Below are 16,470 nucleotides of genomic sequence, written 5' to 3'. Positions count from 1 at the left end.
CTTTTTTTTTTTTTTTTTTGGTTTTTTGAGACAGGTTCTCACTATGTAGTTGAGACTGACTTGGAACTCACTATGTAGCACAGGGTAGTCTCAAACTCAGTGATCCTCCTGACTCAGCCTCCCAAGTGCTGGGATTATAGGCGGGCACCACCACGCCCGGCCTCACATTAGATCATTTTTATTCTTACTTTCATATATTTCTACAGATGTTTGTAGCATTTAATTTCACATATTGCTAGGTAAAGTCATGAGATTGGTGTTTAGTAAAAAATATCAACTCCATCATTTAAAAGAGAAACAGTATTTTATTACTAGGCTTTATTATACATCTAGTCTGGCTGATTTCTATCACTTATAAAAATTTAGATTTATGAAATCTGAACATTGCTGATTCCATGAGTGGCAATGTTAAAAGAATCTGTAACATGCTGTCACTGTTGTGATTGTTACTGAAGATTAAGGTATTTTGTGTCTCTTTACAGAGGTAGGAGGAGCCAACAAACATACACTAAAAGGGCTGAGGTCCTAATTATGGTGAGCAAGTCTTTTTCTAAAGTTCCAACAAGGCTGCCCTAACATATGGTTTTTCTATTAGCTCTCAAATAAAATGTGAACTGGGCATGCTGGTACACACCTGTAATCCCAGCACTCTAGAAGACTGTATAGGAGAATCACATGTTCAATCCCAGCCAGGACAAATTAGAAGACCTTGTCTCAAAATTTAAAAGAATAAAAGGGCCCAGGATACATACAGCTCCATGTGAAGGCCCTGGGTTTGATCCCCAGCAGCACTATTCATTAGTTAATTAATGTAAAATGGAATATCTCCTTTCTATCCTTAGGCTTTATCTACCAAGAAATGAACTGGACAATCTCCATAAACCAAAAACATGGAAAATTTACAGTCCAGGATTTGCAATAGAGGTATATTTTGATGAAAATGAACCAGTCATTCTGTAGCTGGAATATGATTAAAGTGCACCTCCCATTCTCAGACAGAATCATGTCTTCCCTGATCCCTGCTACATACTTTATGTCTTCTAAGTCTTTGCTGGCATAGCTATATTTATACGTATATATGTGCATTTGTTTCTGATAACACTATTAAATATACAGAGATAAAATGTCAATAGTGATTTCTTTTTTGTTTTTTGAGACAGGGCAGCAGCATCGTTTTTGAAAGACTATACTGTACTTAACACAAAATTTGTCTTATATTTTGATAAATCTGGAACACACAGTACACTGCAATATTAGGTATCATTTTAAGAGCTTATAAATAACAGACTTTTCATCTCAAAACAACTGAGCTATTTTAATAGTATGATTCTTGGCACTTTCCTGTTATTCTAGCTACTGAGAATGCAGAGGTGGAAAGATGGAGTTTGAGGCCAGCCTGTGCAACTAGTGAAACTCTCTCTCCAAAAGAAAATGTGATCTTATCAGGATCCATGTACTTACGTATTTTGGATAAATGCTTGTTCCCTTCTTTTATGTTTGTAATTTCAGATTTATTAGGAAACTAACATATTTTCACCAAATGTTAACATGTATCAGATTGGCAGCAGTTTTAAACCTAGAGAAGAAAAATATTTCACTCACCAGTCCCTCATCCTCAGCACACTTGTTTTAAGTACCACACATAGCTTGCTTATGATACACGATCTGTAATTACACATACACAGAATTGAAATGTTATGCACATGTACCATTGCCTCACAATGAATGTAATCATTACATACTGCAAACATGTACTAATAAAAATTAAACTTAAAAAATTACACACACACAGGATCTTGGTAAACATAAAAGATAAAAAAATCCTCAGTGACTTCTGCTTTTGTATAACACCATTAGCTGCTGACCAGTGTGATCCAACAGAGATCATTAATATTCTCTTTGGTACTGAGTGCTACTTTATCCTAAATACTTCCTCTGTCACTGTCTCTTAAGGCCATGAAGAGTTCTATTTTGGCTTTATTGAAATTACCCTTATTTGAATTTTTCTTTTTTGGTATGGCTCTCAACAATCTGGACCAAACTGAATTTATGAGAAAATGAAAAGTAGCAACTAATAAAACCTATGTCTCTGCTAAAACACAGGAGTAATGCATAAACTGACAGCTGCACAGTCAGTAGACAATATAATCTTACAGAACCACCATGGTATATGGCCCTTCATTGAAAGGATCATTATGTGGGGCAATAACTCATTCCTCATAGATCCTGAACTCTGCAAAAGTCACACACTAAAAAAAAAAACAAAAATCATGAAAATAAAGAAGGGGTTGGGAGGCTTGGTACAGCACTCCAATCAAGCAACTTTCTTACCAGCACACTAACCTGTTGGGACCACACTGTCAGTCCCTCAGGAGTCTGGAAGTTGCCATGATGTTGGGCTTTGAGTGGAAACAGGACCATGGAGAAGGGCTGTGGATGCCAAAGTAGTTACAGATGGGAATTTAAGCCCTGAGCCATGGCGGGCATAGAAGACCAGCAACAAGCACCAGCAAAGAATCTGCAAAGCTGCTGGGCAGCCTGGCGGCTCCTTTTCTCCTGCCTCTAAATTCCTAAAAAGGGTTCCAATGGCCAATGCAACAGCCCAGCTAAAAGCTTTTCCTTTCTTCTCCTTAATCTGGCTCCTCTTGAAGAAAGACCATAGACCATACTTTCAAGCTTGTTAACAATTGTTAACATAATTAATTCTGTAATTAGAATTACAAAAATGTCTTGTGGCAGAACAGGTTGCATATATTAGCTGTCATCCAGTGGGAAGATTATGTAACAGGTTTAGGCAAATAGGGGGAAAAAATATTTAGCTGACTTGACCCAGGAAAGTTTTTCAATAGTAGTAGTAAGGAGGGAAGGAGACTCCAATTAAGAATCTTAATTTCAGAAGTAAGGTGGTAATTGAGGCTTTTTCCCTCCTCACTCTCCAAGAATCATCAAAGTTTCTGGCAGTTGTGAGTTGCCACACTGTACCTTTTTTGCTCTGTAAACTTGTTCAGGCTTCTTGGGGTGTTGCTTCCTTAGAACCCAAAGTAACTAATTTTTTGAACAAATTCAGAAATTTACACTCTATCAGAATGGTACTGGTTTCCTTAGAATTTACTTACTTGAAATAAAACCATTCAAATTTTTATTTTTAACAACAGAATGAGAGGTAGAATTAGAAATTCTATACAGTAATCACATAACTGCAGTGTATGTGAACAACAACATTTTTGCCAACTTGCCTACAGTGAAATTATTTTACATCCAGAACCTTGGTGAAAAATGGTTGTAGTAAAATTACCACCTTGAAATATTAGAATAACACGTTTTTATTATTGGTTCTTAGCATAGATATAAAATACTTAAATAAAACTCACCACAGACTCACATTAGGTAAATAATTTAATGATAATATAAGACTCAAATTTCTTTAAACACAATATTTCAAGTTATATTTTTGTCTGGAGTACAGATCTGAAATGGTATGAATTGTATACAAATATTGAACCACAAATTAACCAGGCAGAATGAAAAAGAATTGCTCGTCTTTGCGTTCCTCACTTCACTCGCTTCAGACTATTTCTCCTGAAGATAGCTAAATCTTTAATGGACAATCTGTGAAAAGATCTGCCAACTGCCCCACCCGGGACCAGCCCCTGGGTACCATGAAGGGGGATCAAGGACTCTAAGCAGCTCCCTTCCTGCTGGCAGCCAGTCAGTCCCATTTTCTGTATTTTACTTCAAACCAGGCTTGTTCAGTTGAAGCACTGCTTAGCAGCTACTGACCATTTAAATATGGAGAGAAAAGTAAAGTATAAAAATGATTTTCTGTAAAGAAAAAGTAAATGGAGATTCTGGAAAGCTGAGGCAGGAAAACTGCAAGCTTGAACCTAGCTTGGGCAACTCAGTGTTTTAATGAGACCCTATTTCAAAATAAAAAGACAAAGAGCAGGGGATGTAACAACGCGAAGGCCCTGGGTTCCATCTGCAGTACCATAAAAAAGTGGGTGGGGGTAATCAGGGCCAGCTATAGCATGACAAGCAGCCTTGCCCCAAAGTCCATAGCTCTCAGCACCCCACATTTGGCAGCATGCACCTTGCTTCCCTGACCCTCCAGCTCCTGACACAATGGCTAAGGTTGCCAGAGGCTTGGCAAGTAGCAGGAAGCTTAAGGAGACTAGAGGCTTCACCCAGAGTTGACATTCTGTCCACAGGGACAGACATACAAGGTAAGGATCCATTAACATCCTCAGCCTGCTTGCTTTTGGCTTTTCAGACCTCTTAAGAACACTGATTATTGAGACCCTGCTGGTCTTGGAGCAGAAGAGAATGAGGAGGCCACTTTAGTGGTGACAGGACTGAATCCTGACAGTAACTCCACAGCCAAAGTACTGTTGTCCACCCCAAATCCATGTGGATCAGATCTCCAGTGGGACTTTTTTTCTTGGCTAGGAACACACACACCTAGCTTAATAAAATTACTTTTCTTATGCTCCCCTGCTTTATAAAGGCATACCCATCTAAAGCTGTTAAAATTCAGGACTGCCTGCCAGCCTGAAGTGCCGAAGGCACCAATATGCATGGCAGGGAGTTATGGATCCTGAGGTAAACTTCAGGATAGGTGAGGCTGGTTTACTGTGAACTATAAGTGCTGTTGCTGCTTTGTTTGAGAGAAGAAGGCTGCACCTATGACTATTATTATTAGATCACCAAACAGGGAGCAAAGGCTTCTCATGGCTTTGGCCCTCTCTCCCCTTTGACAAAGCTCCCAATTGGTAAAAGCAAAGTAGGACAGGTGGACTACGAGTATTCCAAAGTGGATGGACTGCAAATCTATCCAGGTCGGGACAAAGAGATGGAAATAGGTAAGAGTTGCTATGAGCCACATGGATCTTCATCACAGCCCAGTAGCACAGCCATCCCATCGGCCTATCCTTTATCTACAGCCCAGCTCAGGGGAAGCTCTTTGGGAGAAGGGGAGGGAGGAAGCTGGTAAGAGCTATACTGCTTCCCAAAGGCCTGATGGTTTGGACCACATCTAGCAGTACAGTCAGAATGCAGAATACAAGCCCACCTAGAAAACGAATGGCACTAATAGGAAAGCATCATGAAAAAAAATCCACAATGGCAGCCACTCTGAAACTTTGTCAGGAATGCAGAAGCCACACCAGTATGCTGGCCTATTTTCTTAAAAAGCTACATGAATACTTTAGTTTCCAAGTACCCCTTAAAAACCTTTAACCTCTTAGTACATAGGTTCAGTAGACTTTTACTACACCTAGAATTGGTTAAACGATCATTTATAACCATTTTCACATATACACAAAGTTGCCTTTGGGTTTTCTGGTAATATTTGAGGTTAATCATGGCACCAAACTGTGTTTCCCTCCATACATAAATATCCAAACTGCATGTATACACGGTTTTATGCATAAACAGTGCCCCAACAAAACCACATGCAGCCTCTCAAGTTAAGTGCACATGACCACAAGCCATCTGGCATATTATAGCAAGGGCCAGAGCAGCAACTTTTCCCTTTCAATTATGGCCAGAAACTGTGTGACGTAAAACAGAAGTGCTTTCATCAAGTTTATGGTTTAGGGCAGAAGGGAAGATAAGGAGAAAATTTCCAATAAATCAAAACAATTCCATGTTGTTCTTGTACTCCATGAAACCCTGAGATGATCAGTAGTCCTCATACACCTATGCTTTGGAGGCAGGCCCACCAGGCACTTCAGAATGCTTCCATCTGGCTCATCATCAACTTCCTGCTGTATTCATAGGCCAAAAACAGCGAGCCATTGGCAGGGAAGGCTCGAATCAGTGTAGGTTTCAGTCCAGAATATAAAGCTGCTATTCCTAGAAAACAAAAGGGCAAACAGACTGATGACCCATCCTTGGGAATACCCATGCAGCTGCACAGAATAGGAATATTTGTACTTACATATCCAAACAATAGCACTAAAACTGAAGAGGTGATGGAGGCACTAACTTCCACTTTCCTAAACAGACTTGCACAAACAAGTTCAGGTCTCCTGGCAAAGCTGCTTGCTATATACACCTATTCTGTGCCTGGTTAATAGAATATGGATGGGGTACAGCTGAGGCCTGAACCAGCCAGCCAGAGGCCCATAAGGCTGAAGCCAACAGCAAGAGCACCTACACGAAAGTCAGAGGCCCTTTTCCTGTATTAGCACCACCCAGCACGGCTATGAATACTGAATTGGATGGTGTGGGGGCGGGCATACTTTGCAAAACTATAAAGCATCATGTGAGTTTAAAGGGAAGTCATTATTGATAATGTAGAAGATATCTGTGCTATACTTGGGACATGAATTAAAGTTGTTTCTGTGTTGTGCTCTTTTTAAAAAAAAAATCAAAACAGGCAGGGGATTTAGCTCAGCGGTTTGGTGGCCTGCCTTGCAAGCACAAAGACCTGAGGAGTTCAATCCCCGGTACCAAAAAAAAAAAAGAAAAAAAAAATCAAAACAGAAATTCATCAATTTTTAACAAGTATAGTGAATACAGAAAGGACAGGTTTCATTATGTCAGATTTACACAATTACTTAGTCTTTAACCTCCTACATACCTCTAAAAGCTGTAGCCAATCACTGTCAAAAGTTACTCAGTCCATTTCTGATTCCAGAAACTTAGCATTATGACTGTTATATATTTTTTTGTTTTGTTTTGTTTTTTTGTTTTTTTTGAGACAGGGTCACACTGGTCTGAAATTCACAGCAATCCTCCTGCCTCAGTCTCCCAAGTGCTGGGATTATAGGCATGCGCCACCACACCCGGCTGTTATATATTCTTTTAAAGCCCGAATGTGGTCCTGTTAGAGATCATGCTCTGATAATGGCTATATTCTCTAGAACAAGTGGTGTGAAGTTCAAATCACATACATCCTCAGACTGAGTCCACATCTTAAAAATTCCCCTCAGCCTATTTAGAACAAAGAATCCTGACAGGTATCTGGCATGAGGGTTAGAGAAATGAACTTTAAAGATTTCTGAGAGCCTTGATAGCATGACAGCATACTCTTGTAATCCCAGCACTAGGATGGCTGAGACAGGAAAATCACTTTGAGTTCAAGGCCAGTCTGGACTACATAGTGAGACTCTGTCTCAAAAAAATAAAATCTTTAGAATGGAAATAAGGTAAGTCAAGGGCCTAACAAAGTTACAAATGTGTATTAACATTCAGTGCTAGAAAAAGGATATGAGGTAGGGAGAAGAGAGCAATTACATATCTAATCAAACCTCAGATAAGACAAGTGTAAAATGACCTATCTGTACACACCTACTCTGTTTCTGCAATTAGCAGACTCACCTTCATTTCTCACAACACTTAGAAAGGTTCCAATAAATCCTGCCTGTTTTCCAGACATAGAAAGAACCTGAATTCTGGATTTGATACAATCCACTGGGTATACAGCAAGCCACAAGCAAATTCCACCAACTCCACCACTTAACATCAGAGGGACAGGGCCTAGAGAAGAAAAATAGCAAATGATGTTTTATCTCAAAAACAGCTGCTGTTGTATTTCTAAAACTCAGTGGCCACAGCTAGATTAAAAACCAAAATGCTAATGCTACAGAATACGGTGCGCTTTGAGAAAACTGTCAAAGCCAAGAATACATGGTTCCCTGTGGCAGCCAGCGTGTTTAGGCTGCTGCCCCTGGTCTGCTAAGGACTAGTCCGCACAGAACAGCAGGCCCACACAGCATGGAGGGCCTCGCCTCAGGGAATGAGGCGGGGCCACAGAAACAGTTCACATCTTTTTCAGCCTTCCCACCTTGAAGTCAATATTTTAACGGCCTAAAAGCCCCAATTCTTCCTTTACCATGAAAAACTAAAACTGTCTTATTAACACCAGTTAAGCGTGGGAGCTTGATTAACTGCATAATAGATCCAACACTCTGAAGTGAAATGCTTAAATCTCACTTGTGTGAGTCAACATTCTTAAAATTGTGTCAAGCAGCTGAATGAGACAAGTTAGACCTATGCTTTTCACTGCTCTCAAAACACTGTCAAGACTTATTACCATATTTGAAGCTTAGTGCAAGATTTATAGGTGGATTCCTCAATGGGCAAAGTAATTTCTGCATTTCTCAAAAGTGAATCCAGAACAATTAATAAATGTCATTCCAGTAAAGTAGATTGGATACATTGCTTCAGCCACTGTCCTGAGGGGACAAGCCTGGGGGAAGGGTGCTGGCAATCTCCTGCCACCACATTGCTTTCTAGCATCTAGAAACTTCCCAGTGTTGAGCAGACCCCCACAGGGAGAGTACAGAAAAGATAATGCACAGAAATCACACCATCAGAAAGGAGATACTATCATACCCAAATGCTGCCCAGGCAAACATATTTACCTAGTTCATCTTTTGATCTCCCTGATGCAAAAAATGATCGGCTTAGTTCATAGCCCCCAAAGAACAAGAAATAGCCAGGTACTTCCCGAAGTAAAGTGCTTGAGAGTCCATGGTAGAAGCCCAAGGGGCCATCCTTCCTAAGGATACTTTTCACGACAGACCAAACTGTACTGGGAGAAGACACAGAGTGAGAGATAAGGTTAGTACAGGGAGGGAAGGAAGAGGACAAGGGGATTCACATTCAACTAACAGACTTGATCAAGCACAAATAAAGGAGCAATCAGTTTTGTAAACAGGAACCAGGAATTCTAATAAAAGGCATCCTTTGGTAGGAAAGAAAAATCTCAGAAGCAACAGTATTTTATAATACATTTGATTACATAAGTTATTAAGAAAATTTTATTAAATGAATTCACACATTTCTAGAAGTCCCAGTATCCAAGATGCAAAAAGAGCTATGACCATGTTTTCTTTTTCATAGTAAATAAGTAAAATCTGAAATTACAATAAAGAGTCATCCAAACTCAGCAAGAAGGTGGTTTTACAAGTCTCTTATCTCCCTCCGATTCCTGTTTCTTCATTCTTTGGTGTGTTTTAGGAGGCTCTGTTCAGGTGTCTGCATGCTGTTTTGTTTGATGGCAGCAACATGAGCCGAGGAGTGTTACTTAAAGGCACAAATTCTGAGAGCTGAGCTAAGCTCCTACTGTGCAAAAATCATCCAGAACTGAGTCCCTAGAGAGCAGAGGTGCAGGGGAGCTCCTTTTAAACAGATCAGAGCCCTGCTCCTGGAATAGCAGGAACACAGCATACTTGTGGACCGCAGACCTTCTTTCACGATGGTGTGCATGACAGGTTTTTATGTCCATGGTGAACAGGGAGATAAATCACACACCCAGTGCAACCTAATGAATTCCTTCTCCTCACCTTGTTCTCAGAGAGCAGGCGAGTCAGTTTGGACAGAAGGAGGATTAAGTCCTATGGTAACAAAGACCACAAGTGATAAGTGATGATCTTCCTGAGCTTCAGAAGGCTCCACCAGGCATTCTTTGGCTGTACCCTTGGATAGCACTGTTCCCATTTCACACACAAATGCAACATGCTGTACAGCCTGCCCAGCCCGATATCATATACACTGACATGTATACCTCAAATACTAAGCCAACCAGTATTTCTTTTTTGTAAAATGTTCCTCTAAGTTCTGTCTTTAAATTACCTTAAACTGCTTCTAAGGCATATGAAGGTAGCTTTCGGGGTGATGTTAATGTTTTACTCTATTTCTTAATCCAGGAACTGGTTACAAAGCGTCTTCATTCTGTGACTATTTACAGTATTGCACACTTATGATTTGTGTGTGTATTCATGACACTGGTGTATGTTACATTTAAATAAAAAGTTTTCAAGGCTTTCATTTTTGGACTTCTATTTAAGTAATGAAGAATAGATACAACAGAGTGGAATGAATCTCAAAGGTGCAGAAAACAGGCACTACTACAAAGCCTACTCTGCCTGGGAAGAGATTCAGAAATGAAAATGGTCAGTCTACCAGCTTTCCCAGCAGACTCACAGGCTTTAAATTAACCACAGCAGCCTCTTTGACTAGAACATTAGCCAGCCAGATGTTAAGATAAATAAGTTTTGTGATTAGTAAGATACCGAATTGCTTTTTAATTCAAATCAGTTATACTGTATATCATATATATGTGAAAATCACTTTAGGGCTGAGCTGGAGGGCAATTTGATCACTGAAGAACAGTTGTGGGTTGACAAGGGTTTTGAAGACTGTCTTCAGAACATAGCCTTTGCTGGGACATTTGAAATGGGGAGTCAGAGAGGAAGGAGACAAAGTCAACACTAAGATCTGGGGTCGTGAGCCTGAATACTCATGTGAAACCTGGGAAGAGGCATCAAATACTCATCACACAACTCAAGTCAGTTCTTAGGAAGGCTCAGCGCACAGATCCAGTTCAAAAGCCACCTACTACATGCCTCCAAATATTGTCTAGGCACACAAGGGACAAAAGGGATGTTAAATTCTAGGCTGCACCATTTCTGGGTGTTAAATATCTGCCTCAGATAGCACATGGAGTGTTGAGTATAATCCTCACTGTACTCAATGATCATTTCAGAAAATTGTACTCTGGAATGAGAGATGCAACCCCCCCCCCATACTATGGATCCAACTTAGGACCCCGAGCTTATGAGGCAGGTGCGGTGCAACTGAGCCAAATCCCCAGCCCTCACAATATTTTAGAGTAGACAAATCTGTTTCTGTTCCTTAGTTTTAACTCAATATAAAATCAAAAACATAATATAAACATAATATAACATAAAGGCAAGAGAGGCCTAACGTTTGTGCCTAAACAGTGCTTACTTCTGGCTTCTGGCTATCTTTCCTGATGTCTCCATTTCAAACATGGCCTGGAGCCGGCACTTCACGAGCTCTGTGGGGCACAGCACCAGCGCTGCAAAGGCAGAGGCAATGGATCCTGCAGCTGCGTTCTGCAGGTCACTGGAAGCACAAGCAGAGAAGACGGCCAACATCAGTTCATTTGTTCTTTCAGCAACACCAGAAGGGAGTGTGGGGAATGTGCATGTGCTATTACACACATCTAAGGATCCTATGATCCCGTGAGGAGCCAGCAATAACCCAATTTCCTTTCGGAGAAGTGATGCTTAGGGAGGTACATAATATGCCCAAAGTACACGGCTACTAAGTGGCAGTGAAAGGAAACAAACCCAGGTCTGACTGCCTCATCGATGCTGTGTTTTTCAGGCACAGTGCCGCAATCTGAATGTTTGTGGTCCCTCCCCTCTGAAATTCGTATGCTGAAGATCTAACCTCCAAGGTGATACTATTTGGAGGAAGGGTCCTTGAAAGGCAATTAGGTATAGATAAGGATTTTGATAATGAGGCCCTCATCATGGTATTAGTGCCCTTATAAGAAGGGATTAGACAAGTTTTCTCTCTCTGCACTGTGAAAACATAGTAAGAAAACACCATCTATAAATCACAAAGTGGGCCTTTATCAGACACCAAATCTGCAAGGACTTTGATCTTGGGCTTTCCAGCCTCCGGAGCTGTGAAGTTTTATTTCAGCCTCGGCACTATACATTACTTTGTTATAGTAGCCCAACCTCAGACACTGACTTATAAATAAAGCCAGAACAACTTGGGGGGAGGATCACCCATTGTCCCACCACTCAAAACATGCACCAATGATATTTCAGTGTATTATACACTAAGCTTCAAGTAAAATTAGGTTCTAAAGCCATCTTTTCCTGCCCCAAATCTAACCTGGAGCAACCAGACATGCACATAACCATCATAGATGAAAACAGCATAATTTTTTTAAAAAAGGTTCCTACATTGCAAAATGATGTCTCACGAGTTTTGCCAGTGACCTCATGCCATCGTTTGAGTGTGTGCCCCAAAAGTTCATGTGCTGGAAGCTTGCTCCTCAGTGTGGCAGTGTTGAGGCAGTGGAACCTTCACGAGATGAGGCCTAATGGAAGGTAGTCAGGTCATTGGGGGTCCCTGCTGCTCTCAATAGGAATTAATGTCAATCTGGCAGGACTTAAGCTAGTTCCTTTAAAAGCAGTTTGTTATAAACTGAGCAAGCCTCACCTCTGAATCTCTCTGGCTTCCTATAACATCTATGACCTCTCCCTGTCACACATACTGTACTCCCACCAGCACGCCATCCACCACGCTGTGATATGGCCAAAAGGTCCCTCCAGAGCCAAGCAGATATCAGTGCCATGTTCTTGACTCTCCATAACTGTGAGCTAAACAAACCTCCTTTCTTTATATGTTACCTAGCCTCAGTATTCTGTTAGAGGTACAGAAAATGGACTAAAATACCTCCTCAGCCTCTGCAACACAGAGAGCAAGAGGAGGGGACAAAAGGCCTCAGAGCTGGTGAAGTCAGTACAAGTCTGAATACTCAGTGGATTTAGGTGAAATGGTTAAGCTGGAAATCTAATCCAGGCAAAAGGATGAATGCACACATACATAAAAATTGAAGCAGTCACCTTCTCTCATATGGGCTTAGTATACCAACCCAGTCACCAGCAGGGCTGTGAAACTAGAATCCAATAGGAGTTCAATAGGGGCAAAGTCTGAGCAACAATTCTCTGGATGCCAGGAAGGCTCCTCTAAGAGTTCATGCGGGCCAGAGAAGAAGACCCTTTCTGGCCCAAGACAGTGTTTTCTAAGTGCTCAGCAGAATTTGGGATGGCACAATCCCACGTGAGCAAAAACCACTGATCTGGTTCCCTGACTCATACATTAAAAGTCTTGGCCTCTTGCTGTCACTGGACAGTTAAGACTACCCTGAGATTCCCAAAAGCCCTGAGGGGAATCATCTCAGCTGACTACCCTTACACTGAGATCCCCTAATAATTTCATTCCAGTGTGAAAAAGCATACAATCAAGGCCTCCTCCAATCTAGGCCCTGGTTCCTACTTCCTGGTGGCCTACTCTTGGTGCAATGGCCAGATACAAGGGGGTATCCAGGGGCTAAACTGGCCTCTCACCCCAGGTCTCAGAAGAGCCAGCTTAGAGTGGGGCTTCCGTTCAGGAGGAGGATGCTGGCTGCAGTGCAGACTTCCTTTCCACCTAGAGAGTGAAGCCGAAGGCTGTGAACAGCGAAGAGCTAGCCTGGTATGTAGAAACGGTCCTGCACCATTCACTTCACTCCCTCCTTCTATCATTCCTTTTTGGCTCATTTGTTGAAAACCAAAGCTTAGAATGGTTCCAGCTGTCTTCTAGTCAGCCTGGAGATCTATATTTGGCTTCCCGAAGGGACTCTCGGTCAACCTGCTGACAGGTTAACTGTCAATTAGGGTCACTACCAGGGTTTGCCAAGCTGCTAGAACAAAGGTGACAGTCAATAAATGTGGAAGTCTACTCAACCTCCGGTGCACTGAAAGCTCAGACATCTGAATGAACGCCAAGCACCTTACTAAAGTGCAAGGGCAAAGCCAAGTGAGGTCTGCAGTGGACTTTGGCTTTCTAACAAACATTTTCATTTACCTATACACAAAATGAAGCCCGGTCCTATGTATGGTATAAGTGTATAGGACTGGAATAGAAAGGGCAACTGACATAAGATGGTTTTTCAAAGAGCCAAAGGTTTGTCATCTACTCAGCTGACTTTTCTCAGCCAAAAAAAAAAAAACAAAACAAAACAAAAAACACAAAAAAATTGATCTGAGCATTCTCACTGCGTAAGCACCATCCAGCCAAAGGTCACAGCATAGCACCACTCTGGGTCGTGTTCAAACCAGGAACAGACAAATATTTGCAGTGGATTGCAGAAACTCACGAGTTTCTCACAAGCAGTTCTTCCCTTTCGACTGTGCTTGACATACCCTCTCCCTAGGTTAGACCCCGACAAAACATTCCAGAACCTCAAATGTGGTCTAAGAGAAAGCAGGACTGAGCGGGGATGAGCCAGAAGGCATAGGCTGAGCCTGGCAATCATTAGCTGTCAACATGTGTGCCTCAGTCTCCCCACCGGTAAGTCACAGATGACGCATGTGCCTCACTCGTCTCAGGGTCACAGCAAGGGCCACATCAATGTGACGTGGCAGAGCTTGGCAGACCCCAGACAACATTCCCCTAAGAGCTAAAAAGATGACACTGTTCTTCAGGGTGAAAAAGAAGCTCAGAAAAGACTAGTGCTGTGTTAGATCGTGTTAAAGAGGCTGGTCGCTTCACTGAAGAACTTCAAAGCATCTTTAACCCATTTACAACAGGGCCATAATTTATGTCTCACTGCTGGACAGCTCTGAACCACTGGGCAGCATGGAATCATCACGCATGTACCACTGGTGGGTCAATCTGGCAGGTGCATGTTAACAAAAACGCTGTATATACCACATGACATAACTGCCTCCAGGGTGGTTCCCTGCCCCTTCTCAGGGACACCGACATGGGCTTCTAGAGGCAGGGCACAGGAAACACTGCTGTAACATACTATGTGGTTCTCAGCAGAAAAGCACTATGCTTGGACTGCAGTCTTCACAGGCTAAAATGGAGGTTATAAGGGGGCAGGCAGGGCCAGACCCCTTCTGTGAGAAGTCTGCCCTGTGGCTGGAGGGGCTGCTATGCTCAGAGAGGAACACCAATTTCTTCCACCAGAACCTCACACAAGTGCTCTCTGCTTCCTGGCTTCTCTCCCATGCTGAACTTCCTTAAGGAGACCAAGGGTGAACTCAAGCTCAGGTCTCAAGTACAATGTGTCTCCTTCCGCTGGGGAGAAAACTTTTACTTCTGTCAGTCTGCATCCTGGGGTGCCACACTCTCTGGGTTTACACCTTACTTCTATCTCTACTTCATCTCTCTTTTCTGCCTTCTGGTGCTGGGGGGTTGTAGTATCAGACCTCATCTGTCCTCTTTACCCTATCCTGTCTCCTTGGGGCATTTTATGCAGTCCCAAGCCCTAAAAACACAAGGTCCACCCACCACGATAGAACTGCTGTCTCTCTCTATAAGGGCATGTCTGAGTCCTGTAGGTGCCTCCAGAGGATGTTTTGGTACACAGGGAGCCTACATTAGTTGTGTGGGACCTGCAGTCACAGTAGGATTTCTAGTTCTTACCAATTCAATCAAGAAGACTACCTTTTGCAACCCTCAAGCCAATGTAATGATTTTAAATCATTTAAGGTGGGATGGTCATTATTTAAGGAGAGAATGCTGCATACAGTCTGCCAAGCTCTGGCTCATGTTCTGTCTGTGTGTGGCCCTCATTATGATCCCGAAAGGAGAGGAGGTGTGTACTCTGTGTCCCACAGAGTGGGGAAACTGAGGTGTGCATGTTGACATACCAGTGGTCTCTGAACAGTTTTATCTCATATAATATCCTGGGAAAGACCAAGCATGAGCCATTGATCAGCAGAGACTCAGACAAAAAAAAAGGGTGGGGGCTCACTCCATTTCCCAGATGTTTCCATCACCTCCTAACGTTTCACACTCCTCTTCCTTATTTATCTCAGGTCACCTCTTCCAATACTGAATCGCACTGATAAAGTGAAACCAAAAACTTGGGTCCCACACTGCATCTATAGTTTTAGTTCAGCACTTCCGCCCGCTTGACGGGCGTCCTCCCAAAGATACCAGCCTGCCAGGGTGGGTCCTTCCCAGAACCAGGCTCCGGGGCACCTCTCTTTTGCATAATGCATATCCTTTTTCCAAAGTTCATATCAAGACAGCTTATGTCATCATCATCCAAAAGAAGGCACTTATTTTAAAAAGGAAAATGTGCTTCACATGCGCTATCATTAAAAGCACAGCCATACAATAATGTTAGTATTTTTGAAAAAGCACAAGGCACTAGGTCCGGACTCACCTCAGCTTTGCCTGCCTGTCCAGTCCCACCACTCTCCGCACCAGCTGCTGGCAGAAGCCATAGCACATGAAGAGCACCGAATTCTCAGCGATGTTGGCAATCAGTGCTGGGCTAGTGCCCTTGTAGAAGCCACGGAACCCAACCTGCGAATAGGTCTTCAGGCAGCAGTCAGTGAGGCCCCGATACAGGTCAGGGAACGTCTGCATCTTCACCTTCATCGTGTCGAAGGGCTGCCCGGTCAGTACACATGCTGTGCCCCCTGGAATGGACACAAGAGTCTGCGGTTCCTCAGCTGTCCATGGGAATGCAGGATGGTGGCCTGCCCCTGGAGGATCGCAGAGGCAGCTCTCCATTCCTTCTGACCATGTTACTCCTGAAAATTCTGGCTGAGTCTAGCAAACAACTACAGTGAGGCCTGGCACCTGAGTCCCAGTCCAAAGGGCCTCACCCTCTTGGCAGGGGAGATGTGTGCCCCAAAACCCAAGTCCCAGGCTGCAAAGGTGTGGCACGTTTAGGAGACAGCAATGGGGTTAGAGGTGGAGCCTGCTTTCCTGTGGACTCCTGGACAGGGCATTTGACCCGTGAGCATCTATTCCTCATTCATGCCCATCTCCAGAGTGAGAATGAAGTTAAAGAAAAAGAAGAGGGCCAGGGATTTAGCTCAGCGGTTCAGTGGCCTGCCTTGCAAGCGCAAGCACCTGAGTTCAATCCCCGGTACCAAAAAAAAAAAAAAAAAAAAAAAAAGAAAG

The 16,470-nt window shown here is 42.7% G+C and overlaps 2 protein-coding genes across 8 annotated transcripts in view; one reads left to right on the top strand and one right to left on the bottom strand.

Moving 5' to 3' along the window:
• Positions 1 to 1,170, top strand: part of LOC104870857 (phosphatidylinositol 3,4,5-trisphosphate 3-phosphatase TPTE2-like) — a 115,175-nt gene extending 114,005 nt beyond the window's left edge. For 3 of the 7 annotated variants that reach the window (XM_010636636.2, XM_033760022.1, XM_033760021.1), the window contains one exon: positions 843 to 1,168. In XM_010636636.2, coding sequence (XP_010634938.2) covers positions 843 to 960 — 118 coding nt within the window. In that variant the 3' untranslated portion in view covers positions 961 to 1,168. Of the gene's footprint in view, positions 1 to 842 lie in introns of all 7 variants that reach the window. The other 4 variants (XM_033760023.1, XM_033760025.1, XM_010636638.2 and 1 more) reach the window with 2 other exon arrangements.
• Positions 1,171 to 4,728: 3,558 nt separating this feature from the next.
• Slc25a15 (solute carrier family 25 member 15) overlaps positions 4,729 to 16,470 on the bottom strand; it is a 21,122-nt gene continuing 9,380 nt past the window's right edge. The window contains exons 3-7 of the mRNA XM_010636639.3: positions 15,722 to 15,980; positions 10,741 to 10,878; positions 8,370 to 8,539; positions 7,324 to 7,482; positions 4,729 to 5,853 (exon numbers count right to left, since the gene is read on the bottom strand). Coding sequence (XP_010634941.1) covers positions 5,729 to 5,853; positions 7,324 to 7,482; positions 8,370 to 8,539; positions 10,741 to 10,878; positions 15,722 to 15,980 — 851 coding nt within the window. The 3' untranslated portion in view covers positions 4,729 to 5,728. The remainder of the gene's footprint in view (positions 5,854 to 7,323; positions 7,483 to 8,369; positions 8,540 to 10,740; positions 10,879 to 15,721; positions 15,981 to 16,470) is intronic.

This window comes from Fukomys damarensis, unplaced genomic scaffold, assembly GCF_012274545.1.
Source record: "Fukomys damarensis isolate Sample0158 unplaced genomic scaffold, DMR_v1.0_HiC HiC_scaffold_38, whole genome shotgun sequence".
Classification (NCBI taxonomy): Eukaryota; Metazoa; Chordata; class Mammalia; order Rodentia; family Bathyergidae; genus Fukomys; species Fukomys damarensis.
This window is presented reverse-complemented; position numbering and strand designations above follow the sequence as displayed.